We start from the raw sequence: 13,497 nt of genomic DNA on the forward strand, positions 1-13,497 counted from the left end.
TCCGTCACTGTCGTATAGCATGCAGACTTACACTCTGCTTTTACGGCATCCGAAGTGACAGGTGTTTCACCCTAACACATTCTTTGTCTGCTCAGCGCTTGTATGAGATCTGTGAACAGTAATACACCCTGAGGCTTCAGAAGGCATTTTTGTCGAACGCTGCATATAGGCCACATAAATTGCATGCAGTCTAACCTGGTTAGATTTAAAGTGAATACAGCATTATTTAATATTGTGCGGAAAATAAAACGGTAATAATAATAATAATAATAATAATAATAATAATAATAATAATAATAATAATAATAATAATAATTCGAATTATAGGTATTGTGTTTTTAAAAATAACAGGGCATAATCTAAATATTTGCCACTGATCTTGAAATGAAAAAGAGAAAAGTGATATGTTTCACACTGACTCTAGGGAATTATTAGTTTACTCACTTTACAAAAAATCGTCCTCTAATAGACAGCAGTACTCCTGCCACAATATGGTCTTGAATCAAGCCACTCAATGGCGTTCCATCTTTTGGAACCAGGTACTGATTATTTACACTCACTGAAAATGAAACAAAATTCAGGAATGGAAGCCAAATGTATCTGTTTGGGATGAAAGAGCAGGTGCAATTCAAGGAAAATTTTAAGAACATAATTTCTTACAAACTTTGCTTTTTTAATCTTTCAATTGACCATTACAAAATATACTAAACATGTTTCCTTGATTCATTCAAGGACATGCTACAGAGTCAATGGCATAGTTTGGTTGGTACCCACTTGAGAACTAGATCAACGAGTACTCTTGTCTGGTGTCATCTTAATTAACACAGTTTGTGTATCGGTATACAGAAGGATGTGTACTAATGAGATCTTAATCACTCTCACTCTTTCCTACAGTAAATCTTTAAGTTATCATGGCGATACATGTTACCAAGAGTTGAGACTGAAGAATAATAGTAGAACTAGATACAGAATTTTGTCTTTATTCGTCATTATTTTTGAACAACTAAATCTCCAATATAAGTAAATCTATAAAATGGGACCAACAACTCTACTTTCTTAATCAATGGAAGTAACTATGTTTTGCAATTTTATCCACTTAAAATACTACTATGTATGGGTTTGAACTTAGGATACATAGGTCCAAAGGTAATTCTGGTAACAAGAAAAGTTTTACAATACATTTTATGATCAATTTCAATGAATACTTAGGTAATTAAATATAGAAAGTTTTAAAAAAATCTAATGTCACATATAGACACAAGCAATGTAATGCATAACACGTAATATAAAATGAATTTGTACAGATGTTGCATTAGCACACAGAGAATTTTATTGCAAATTACTGTATTAGTCCGTCAGTTCAAGCAAACATGCCAAATATACAAGTGTTTAAGTATGTTACATGGCAGTAAACATTTTAATAGCCTTCCTGTGGATATAAAAAAATAAAAACTTACGAATATTTAGGGTCAAATTAAACAGGTACCTAATTTCTCACACCTTCTATTCTGTAGATGAATTCATGACATTCAACAATGCTGAACGTATATTTTTATCTTGTATTAAGTATCGATACTAACCCCTTGTGTTGTATTAGTATAATGTAAAACCCTTCTGTATATACAAGGGCATTCGAAAAATAATGGCAACATAGTTAGTGTTTCTCCCTAAATTTATTTAGGTTGCTTTTGGCATTACATACCCCTGCCAGTCAACAGTACATTGACAAACCCTTGGAAGATGATGGACTCCATCTGCAGCATCATTTCTGGATCTCTTTTTCACTGATCAATCTAAAGCTGTTCGGATGCCAACTTTTGATTGAAAGCAAATGCCTCGCTTCCACCCATTTTGCAACAGTTCGGTATGGTAGAACTTTTCTCCCACAAGTTTCTGAGTTGCATTTTTTTCCTCTTGTAACTTGTATTTTTATGATGCATCTTTGTTCATACCTTACTGAACATTTCTAGGGCGGTATTACTTAATACAAATCAGAAACAGTCCCTGTATTCACAAAATATGGTTACTTACAGACTTTTAATATTCCACATTTATGCAACAATCGCTCCTTTATTACATATTAAAAGATTCTGATGCTCACCGCTAGGAGTGCTGATTTACAGTATTGTTGCCATTACTGAATGCCTTACTATTTCACTAGACTGTCCTATGGAGTAAGTCTTTGTAGTACTATTACGATTTTTCTTTCGACATATTCCATATTCTAGCTGCGAAGCGATGGAATGTAAAAAATATAATACAATTGTAACTATGCACCTGACAGCTTTGTGTAATGTAGATAGAGATCCGATGACCACTACACAACAGCAGAAGAGTCTGTTGCACAGTTCTGATGCCTTACTATGCAAGATGTTATTGCCTTTATGCAAAGGATTCTCAGTCATCACTCTCTGAACAACATCTTTTTTTTGCAGGATTTCACAGCAGTGCATGTGATAGTAACAACATGAAGCAAACTGACAACACAGCAGTTGATAGAGTATTAGTGAAGAAGGCTACTGTTCAGTGTTCAATTTTTTCAGCTTGGGTATATTTTCGTGTTGATATACTTATTCGCGAAGTCTGAATGTACATACTATAACATCATTATATTCCTTTATTTGTATTCAGTTCTAGGTTATACGGTGCTACATTTTTTATTCATTTCGTATTATTACTGCTCCTTGATATATCAACGCTTTCGAAGTCGCACAAGTCAATGATTTTCAATATCAGTTCAATGTTCGATGTCGAAACAGCTGTGATTATCACGTGGAATGTCAGATAGTTATGATTTTTTTGCCTAAAATTTTTTCCTGGCATATAATACTTAGCCTCGATTTTTAAACCAAGAATTATGGAAAAAAGTGCGTCTAATACACGAGGAAATATAGTAGTGGCTCTAATACTCAAGTTTTTGGCTATGGAAGATTCATATTATTTATTACAAATAATAAATAAAGTGTTTCGAAAAATTATCTGATTGTTTTCTTTTAAAATCAAATGCCAAATATACTTCTGGAATAATAACAAATATGTTTAATCTGTGTGATGATGAATGAGTCTAGTGAAGAATGGGAAGCTATTGATTGATATGAATCAAGTGAGGGGATGATAGAGGAAAGAAGGAGGAAAGAGAGGGAGAGGAATCCAGAGTTGGGAAAATAGGAGAATAAGTAGAGTGTAATGGAAGAAGTCTTGACAAGTGCAAGTCCAAGTGTAAGTTACGAAAGGGATTGAGATGAAGAGAAGAAAGAAGAAGTCGAGAATATGAGAGAGAAGAAGAGCGGAGATGATCCAAGTTCAGCGACCATAGGAGACATTGATAGGGTGCGAAAACTTGTAAAAAAAAGTTCAGCGAATATAAGATAGTTAAAGAAACAGGGATGTGTGAAGTGTAATAAGTGAACTAGAGGAGAAATCTGACATAGTCTGAGGTATTGATGCCATCAAAAATGTGATGATTAGATCAATTAGTGTAACTGAAGTGGATCTGATAATAAGATAGAGGAATAAGTAATGAAGTGTTAAGGAGAAAATGAATAGAATAAACAGCGAGAAGAAAAGTAATGACGGTAGTGAGGCTAATACGAGTTAGGAAAAAATAATACTGAGTGTTTCATGTAACTGAGAGAAGAAGAATATGGAAAGTGGAGGAGGTAGAAAGTGAGCAAAAGTAGTGAGAGCGAACGGAAAAAGTTATCCAATAAAGGGGAAAAAAATGATTAATTTCGAGGGAAAAATTGTTCCAGGGCCGGGTATCGAACCTGGGACCTTTGGTTAAATGTACCAATGCTCTACCAACTGAGCTACTCGGAAACTCTACCAGACACCGATCCAACTTTTCCCTCTATATCCACAGACTTCAAAGTGGGCTGACAACCTCGAAATTATTCAAATCAACTTTACAGGGAGTTAGCTTGATTTGCATAATACACGTCACTGTTCATTAACAGAAAACCACAATTTAAGTCACACGGAGTTAGTGTGCACTCAATGTTAGTTGCTTGACGGTTGTCAGCCCACTTTGAGGTCTGTGGATATAGAGGGAAAAGTTGGATCGGTGTCTGACAGAGTTCCCGAGTAGCTCAGTTGGTAGAGCGTTGGTGCATTTAACCAAAGGTCCCGGGTTCGATACCCGGCTCCGGAACAATTTTTCCCTCGAAATTATTCAAATCAACTTTACAGGGAGTTATACCTGAAAGCTTGATTTGCGTAAAAAATTATGTGCATTGAACAAGTAATAGTAAGGAAGTATTATAAACAGTAGAACATCGGAACAATAAATGAAACAAATAATATAATATGGTAATGTAGTTGAGAAAGTAGAAAAATTAGTGAATATTAGTCAGAGAAGAAAAGGTTTAAGAAAACAGAAAATTAGGGATAATAGTAATGGAAGATGACAATGATAATAGAGACGGATGAATAGAATGTTTGTAAACAAGAGTAAGGTAGACAGTGCAGCATAGTATTCGGGATAAAGAAGTGAAGAGTTGAAAATACTGTACAAGATATCAGAAAGGATGGAGGGAGAAAATAGACTGAAATAGAGTTGAACTTTAGGTAATGGAAGATATGGGGAGATATAGATGAGAGGAAAAATATTTTAGGATATATGATTGAATATACTCAAGTGTAGTGGTGAACCGTATACAAAAATCTGAGGGAAACCACCACCTCTAAGTCGTATGATGATAATAAATATGAATAGAACTTGTGATATTGCCTGCACTGAGCGTGACTGTCTAGCATCACATCTATATCGCATGAAAATTTATAACTCTGAACACTGCACCATCTGCAAGGACCAAAGCACTAAAATGAATGGAGAACATCTCTTCAATGCCGAAAACTGGATCCTACTCTCCAGAAGACGAAGAACCTCTCAAAACTGTACTGGAATGCCAGAAGACTCCTTATGTCCCGCCAACATAGATAACAACATATTGCCTGTACTTGCTTTTATGGAATTCGAGTGAATAATAATAACTCGGTAATCAGCCAAGCACAAAAAAATTAAATAAATAACAAAGACAAAATGTTCCGATATTCCGAAAAAATGTCACAAATAAGGTTCCATGTCACACATGTCTGCACACATAGACGTCCACACATACCATGTGAGTCAAGGACAAGCACTTCTGTGTTCCGGAAAAAACTGACAGCTAATGGATCAGCTCAAACTGTTAGTGAACATCCAAATAAACGATTCCTATTACATTACTCATGCCTGCACGTGACTCAAGAAAGCTGTGTTTCTTACATAACATATTATTTTAAATTTGAGTGGAGTTATTTGGAGCACAAAGAAAATTTCCTGCATTAAAGAGTGGCACCTTTTGACAGGCAGTAGCAAGTGTTAAATCTATAACAGAATGCTACAGTGCTATTTAAAATTAATGAAGAGGAAAGCTGTAAGTAATCGTGAGATAATTAATACATACAAATATTGTAGGCTTCACTGCGAGCAACTTCGTTCTGGGGAAAATGAGCATTCATTTCATCACCATCAAAATCAGCGTTGTAAGCTTTGCAGTTTGCATAGTGCAACCGTATAGTTTTCTCTCCTTTCAGGATTCGTGCAGTATGGGCCATGATGCTAGGTCTATGTAGAGTAGGCTGCCTGTTTAGAAGTAACACGTCTCCATTGCAGAGATGTCTGTGAACCTACAGAAAAACAATATAATAGATTATATAGTTCAAACAAGTGCTACAGAACATACAAAAGTATTTTAGATTCAAACACCTCATGTGATTATTAAACACATTATTATCAGGAAACGAGATTAAGATCAATGTTAAAAATAACCTATATTATACAGAGCATTCGCCTACGGGTGGGGCCAGGAAAGCGGCATGTACTGATACGCCGCTTTGTGCGCGCAGTTGAGACACGCTCGACAATCAAGAACATCAAGGTCGACAAGTTATCAGTTGTGAGCCAGATGTTGCAGTATTTAACACGTACAGTGCAGTTTCTTGACACAGTTGCTTAAATACTCAGCATTGTGTAAAATTTCTTAACAATGCAAAACGCAAAATTCACGCTTGAACAAAGAGTTTTTATGTATGATGCAAATGTGAAAACAGAGTCATGTAGAGAAGTGTGTAGCCAATTTGAAGTGAAATATTCGCGTGCAAAAATTCAGGGTAGAGAAACTGTTAGACGTCTTGTTAACAAATTAAGGACAACAGGGTCGATAAATGCTACAATTCCTAAGCGAAAACAAAGAGTACTGACGGGAGAAAAAAATTGATGAAATCAGTGCATAATTTACAGGCTCTCCTAATAAATCTCTAAGACGTGTTTCACAGGAAGTTAGTGTTTCAAAAACATCAGTCTTTACTGCTGCTAAACTTTTAAAATTAAAACCCTACAGAGTATAGTAGAAGAAAGCGGAAGCTTACGGATAGATGATTCCCACAAGCGACACCGCAGGCAGGCCGCTTTCCTGGCCCCACCCTTAGGCGAACGCTCTGTATATTACCAATCTGTTTCAATTTTTGTATTTGGAACATACCTACTTAATTTTATTCCCTGAACTTCTTCAAACATTACGAAACACTTCACAGAACGAGAAAAAGAAATATTCTGAAAAAACAAATTCATATTGTTTGCTTTTAATTTTGTGAAATAAGTCATAAAATCAGTAATTACAAATTTATAAAGTAAACGAGTCTCATTGTAAGCCAAAACATACTTAAAAATTCAATTTACTTTGGTACAAACCAGTAATTACAACAATTAAAATTATTATTAGGCAAAAAGGTAAAGCTATGTCAGTCATGAAGTTACTTGGGGCGTGTCGAGATGCTTTCATGACCTTGGTACTGGAATGAGGTGGTGTGATCAGAATCATGCTCCAACCGCCTTCACTTTTGGAAAAAATCTTGTACTCAATTTGATAGAAGGGTGAATGAACCTCAGGACTGTTCTGCAAGTTCTGGCAACGAGAAAAATCTCGCCACCACTTGGAATTGGACCTAGAACTTTCCAATCCATAGTCAGTTGCAAAAGTATTATTAAGAGCTATTAAATAAAGGACCAAATGTATACAATTAAGAAATTTTTCATAACCGCACACAGTAAAACTTCATTTATGCATTTTTATGGGGTCTGGAGAAAGAAAAAACGTAAGTGAGGAAAACATATAATTAAAATGACATTCAATAACATATGAAGTAACATTTAAAGATTTTATGGGAAAAACAAGTCAATTCAGTAAAATTTCCATAAAAGAAATTTAGAACTTCAAAATTACGCCATCTTAGTCCAAAAAAAGAATCTTATTCAGACACTTGTAATGCCCCATTTTGATTATTGCGATTCCTTGCTAACTAATGTAAGTTCACTCTTAGCTGAGAGACTACGTGTTCATAATGTGTGCATACGATTCATCTGCAATACTCGTAAATTTGACCATATAACACCTTCCCTCCAGTTACTTTCATGGGTGCGTCTGAAGGAATGAAGAACAATACATTCACTGTCTCTTCTGTTTAGAATCATGCATACTTCTACTCCGAATTATCTGTTATCACGCTTTCAATTTCTTACAACTCTTCGAAACCGACATCAAGCACTTCTTTCTATCCCTCATCATAGAACGTCTTTGTACTCATCTTCCTATACTGTAGAAATACCTCGTCTCTGGAATTCGTTACCTAATGACGTCAGGGACTGCCGGACTTTATCACAATTCAAAATTAAATTGGAAAATTTTGTCTTATTTAATGTTTTTTAGGTACTGCTAGAAGTATTGATTTGTGTTTTTTTTTTCCTTTTCTTTTTTAATCTAGATTAAAACTGCAAGTTTGTGTATGTTAGTTAATTAGTTAGGATACAATTTATTATGATACTTAATCACTCATTTAAAGTTTGTGTGACTGCAACCTGTGTATATTTTTGTGTGGCTTTACTTTGTTTACAGTGTTTTTTTCTCTCTGTCTATTTCTTGTGTAGCTTTACTTTGTATATAGTGTATACATAATGGCCTTAACTACACCAGAATAGATAAATAAATAAATAAATAAATACATACATAAATAAATAAATAAATAAATAAATCTTTGAGTCTATAATACGGTCCTCAAATTTATAACACGATTCTCCAATAATATAAATTTATTTGTAGGAAATCTAGTTGCTCAGAGCCACAACTGGCTGATACATACCACTCCAATCCAGGCAATTTTACAACACTGATTACCTCGTTCTTCCAGTGTGATTTCCATTTAATAACATGTGATTATTTTACAAACACGTCAATTATTTTGGACTGCTAGCTCCTAAAGAACAAACCATATCCTAAAATTTTGATAATTGTTCCATAATTTGTTCAGTTACATCATGGTGTTTACAAAATATTTCACTGTTTCGAAAGCAGTAACATCGTCAGAAAAATAGATACACAAGAATGGGGGAGGAAAGCATGGGCAGTTTCAAATTTCTACGAATTTCTGAGTCTTAACAATGAACACACACTGTATTTTTATGGCAAACCTAATTTCGAGCAAAATTCATTTAGAATGTTTAAATGATGTTCATTATCTCCTGGGGTTTAAAATGCGATTAAGTTGTATAAAGATTCGTTCCAACAACAGTCAGTAACCATCCGTAACTATTGTAAGCATGTGCAGTACAGAAAAGACATTCCAACACACTCAAACCAATTCTGAACCGGAAACATGTACTTCAGTTGAACGTTCCAACAAACTTTTGGCACGATCTGGAGCAATCAGAAGTAGTTGGTGCACTGAGGCATGTACTGTCTTGGACATGTGCATATGCTCACTAACGTCTCCTGGATACTGAAGAAAGACAAGATCGACTGCTTATGTCTTTCACATCACAATTTAGAGGTTAAGATGGAAAATGAACTGCAAATAATAAAAAGGATAAATCACAATATACTGAACGCCGGTAGGGTAAGTTATCCCCACCCACATGAAATGTGCATTCGACACAACACTCACCTATCACGTAGTGTGTCTGATGAGCTAGTAGGGGAAAAGTGGAAGGGGCCATGGACGGAGCTTCTACGTTCGCTATATTGCGATTTGCCCAATAAAAATTAAAGATTTAATTTAAATTTTCACCAAAAAGAAAGAGAATGAAAATTATTTGGGTAATGAAACAGTTAATTACATTTTTTACCTTACAATCTTTTTGTTATCTTTTTATATAAAATTATCGAAATTTTATTTTTTGCAATTTGAATTAGCTGCAACACGATAATAATCAAGCAGCCCATTGTCAGGCAAAAGTTACAGAATCTCTGGTTTTAGTATGTGATGATCTGAAAAAGTGTTTCAACATCATTCACTTCTATTTCAATCCCATAGTAGGTACCTAACCAGCACACGTGCATAAGATGATACAAGGTTCGTACATGAATTGATACATAAACTACTTGTTGGAACGAACTTTAAGTGTAAAAATTGTATAAAAGAAATGTGTAACCAAAATAAATTAACGTGAAAAGTATAGGAATTTTGCTGGGACTTGAAGAAAAAAAAAACATTTGAGTATGAAAAGTATAAAAAAGTTTTCCTGTACAATTTAGTGTTTATAAATTGGATTTAATGAATTTCGTGCAACCACAAGCGACATTTCTAAAGTGTGAGAAGAGGTAAATTTGCTCCAGAACACTATACACACCACTTTCAACCTCTGGGAGTTGTGAGTTGAATCACTCGGCGTCAAGAGGCGTTTTGCAACACTTTCTCGCTGGTTAGAGTTGAAAGCAGACAATCTTATCACAGAACCATCTTCATTTTGGACCATCACAGCTCTGAAAAGGAGCATCATGTAAGGCACTCGTTCATAATTACACTGAGTTAATTATATGTATTTCAATTTGCTTCACAACAGATTTTCCACAAACTCATTACTTTATTAAGAAAAAGGAAATGAAAGTAAGTGAACTTAAGAATCTCCAAAAAGAAATATTATATCAATGGATACCTAGCCACTGTGGTAAGTTGATAAAACTGCATAACATGCTGCATTTGTAGCCAAGACCTTTGCAAACAGTACCTTTATCCAGTATCTTTATTTCAATCGACTCTCATTTTATAAATGTATGATAAAGGTAAAGGTATCCCCATAACATGCCATGAAGGCACTTGGGGGGCATGGAGGTAGAGCCCCATGCTTTCCATGACCTCGGCACTAGAATGAGGTGGTGTGGTCGGCACCACGCTCTGACCGCCTTTTACCCCCGGGAAAGACCCGGTACTCAATTTTATAGGAGGCTGAGTGAACCTCGGGGCCGTTCTGAAAGTTTGGCAACGAGAAAAAATCCTGTCACCACCTGGGATCGAACCCCGGACCTTTCAGTTCGTAGCCAGCTGCTCTACCAACTGAGCTACCCGGCCGCCATAAATGTATGAAACAATAATAAAATTGGTTCTCTTCTAACAAAGACAAAATTTTGAAGGCCATACAAAAGAAACAAAATTACCTGTGACATGTTACTTATCTTACCCTGGATGTTTATTTGGCCCATTCAGCACCATGTTCTGTAACTCTGCAACATTCCATCCTGTTACAGGCACAGGATATGTCAAACATTTGGCAAATTCCTCGGGGAGACCAATTTCATCAATGTTTAAACATGGATCTGGAGTTATAACAGAGCGAGCTGCATAATTTACTCGCTTCCCCATCATATGCATACGAATAATACCTTCTTTTTTCTCAATAATCTGTATAAAAAAAGAAACAACATATCTGTATGACACTTTATTTTGAATTGACGTGTTAGAAAAAAACACACGCACACCTGCCCACACACAAAAATTGAAGTTTCTCTCTTGATTTCGCCACCGCATAGTCAACAGTTTTTTGACTGTCCCATAAATGCTAACTGTCTAAGCCCGACTAACAGACACAAATGAGCACTTCTGACACTTTCATAAAGTCATCATTCACATAGCAAATTCATCCATGAAAACTGTCATCATCGATGGAGATATTAGCAGCAGCAACAGGAGTAGTAGCATTTTACTTAACGATAATTCCAATTCCAGAGGCTATTCAGCATTAAAGTTCAACTGAGAGAGAAATAGCCTATAAATTTTGCCAGAACCCTGTATTAGGGAAAGAATTTTCTTGTATGTTGTACGTAAATCTATGACATAGTCCATTTCCTCTAGGAGGAAGCTGCACTAAGGATTTTATTGCCTTTTAAAATCCATTGCCCTTGGCTGGATTAGAACCTACGAATCTTGGATCCAACTACTACTATGGTAACCGCAAAACCACCAAGGATGGCGAAATTTATGTTTTATTTATCTGGATCAAAGACGTTGTAGTTATGTATCTAGACACACAATTGCTGGTGTCATTACAAATCTGAAACCTCTCACGCAGGTTTGTGCGAAATCATGTTTTGGGGGCAGAAGCACTTTGTCAAGCATCAACATATGGAGATTCACGTGTTCATTTGTGTTGTTTACTTTCCATAGAGTGTTGATTTGTGTTGTCTACTTTTAATAGTGCATTAAAGTTAAAGTTAATTGGAAGTTTAGTCTTTAGCATTGATGGAGTACATTAACAGTCGTTTCTCATAATAAAATTAGTGTATTTCAAAAATGCGTAATATCTTCGAAGTATGAATGTGTTCCTACAAGTTAGAGATACGCGTTGCTAATGTGTAGGTTTGTTATTATTTAATAAGTACTATGCCTAAGTAGTAAATTTAATTGAATGATTGATGCCATTCACCATGGTGAATTCGTGTGCAAATTTAATTGAATGATTGATGCCATTCACCATGGTGAATTCGTGTGCAGTGTTTAATTGTATATACACATACAAGAAAGGATCTGGAATTTCTCTGCAGAAGTAAGTGCAATACTATAATTACTGTACAACTTCTTTCTTGCTTGCTTAGTCTAGTTAGAGATGTACCGAAATAATATCTGTAGACGAAGACGAATATCTAACATAAAAAAGTGTTGTTCTCCAATATTAGGTTTTCAAAATACCGCTAATAAACTTGTTTAAACTTATAACTTAATGCTATTAATCACAGGTTCCCATTAAATAAGATAGATTTTCTGGCTAAGTGGCCGACAACAATTAAACAGGATAAATTCGTGCCAACTCGGAACCACAAATTGTGTTCTGCCCATTTTGAAGTCTTGTTTCTGGATATCCTTAGGAAATTAAATTTTGAAAGATGACGTAGTTCCGTCTCTGTTTAACTTCCCAAGCCATCTACAAAAGGTAAACTGCTGAACACTGTTATATTAATAGCTTACAGAAAACGGATGTAGGTAAATTCTCATTTTTAAATAGAACTATAAATGATTGGAATGACCTACCTTAAGGAGATTCAAGAATAATTTAAAAAGTTGTATATAAAGTGAAAATTAAAATTAAGGTGACATTCAACATTTAATTTTTTAAGGTGACATATATTTATCTAGGCTGACGAGTTTACTTCCTTGGTTTGAATTGTAAATTATTTAAAAATAGCGTGTAAGAGGGCCTTAGACTAGAAATGTTTAGTTTAAATGTAGTTCTGTTTATAAGTATGCATAAGGGTGTAATTATTTGACTTATTTGAACTGTTGTATCAGTGAAGCGAGGTGAGTCAGTGAAGTTATGGTTTTACAGTGCAGTGAACAGTTCCGATCAGTGATAATTTATAGCGTCAATGAAATGTGTTCTATAGTGTCAGTGAAATGTGTGCTAAAGTGTCAGTGAAATGCGTCATAGTGCCACTACAGGGAATGAGATGAGAGTAAAGTGAAAGACTATTGAAACTTATGTAGGACCTATAGATAATTATGTAGGTTGTATTGTAAAATGAGGTATTTTATTTTATGTTTTTTTATTATTGTGTTAAATTGTATTATGTATTATTATTGTATTGTGTGTAAAATTGTATACGTGTTGTAAAATTGTATTGTATATTGTAAATTTTATTATGTATTGGTTATCATTTTATTGTGTATTGTTAATATTGTATATACCACTGCCACCGGGTGCTTGCCCACTTGAAGTGTAAATAAATACATACATGTACATTTCTAATCTATAATTTAATAACTTTGCTTTATAATATGAATAAATGATTTTCGCTTTTTATAAATTCTTAATAGACTTAGTATAATATTATTCTAGCAGATTGAAAAAGCATCTCGGAGAGTTCTGAAAAGAAAAATGGAAGCAACAATTCCACATGAAACAAATAAATTGATCCCGACAGTAATTCTTTTAAACATATGATGATGTATATATGGAGCACAATTATAGCATTATCGAGTCTTAGAAGACGTATTAAATCACTTGAAAATATGTTAGAAAAGAAGAATGAACAGTTACGAGCATTGAAAAAGAAAAATATTAACTGCAAGAGAAAATGTGACAGGCAAAGTGAAGTGATATCCACCCTTAAAACCTTTATCAAAGATCTAAAGAAAAAGAATCTAATTAATGACCATACACAAGGGGTTCTACAGAACAATTTTTCTGAAAGT

At 34.7% G+C, this 13,497-nt stretch overlaps 1 protein-coding gene and 1 non-coding gene across 12 annotated transcripts in view; one reads left to right on the plus strand and one right to left on the minus strand.

Moving 5' to 3' along the window:
- The window catches only part of LOC138705289 (DNA-directed RNA polymerase I subunit RPA1-like), a 191,616-nt gene that overhangs the window by 75,786 nt on the left and 102,333 nt on the right, over positions 1 to 13,497 (minus strand). For all 11 annotated transcript variants that reach the window (XM_069834147.1, XM_069834140.1, XM_069834137.1 and 8 more), the window contains 4 exons: positions 10,493 to 10,713; positions 9,665 to 9,797; positions 5,448 to 5,670; positions 445 to 559 (listed from right to left, as the gene is read on the minus strand). In XM_069834147.1, coding sequence (XP_069690248.1) covers positions 445 to 559; positions 5,448 to 5,670; positions 9,665 to 9,797; positions 10,493 to 10,713 — 692 coding nt within the window. The remainder of the gene's footprint in view (positions 1 to 444; positions 560 to 5,447; positions 5,671 to 9,664; positions 9,798 to 10,492; positions 10,714 to 13,497) is intronic.
- On the plus strand, positions 4,078 to 4,150 carry TRNAN-AUU (transfer RNA asparagine (anticodon AUU)). The gene has a single exon. It is a non-coding gene; the product is annotated as a tRNA-Asn (tRNA).

This window comes from Periplaneta americana, chromosome 8, assembly GCF_040183065.1.
Source record: "Periplaneta americana isolate PAMFEO1 chromosome 8, P.americana_PAMFEO1_priV1, whole genome shotgun sequence".
In the NCBI taxonomy this organism is placed as follows: domain Eukaryota; kingdom Metazoa; phylum Arthropoda; class Insecta; order Blattodea; family Blattidae; genus Periplaneta; species Periplaneta americana.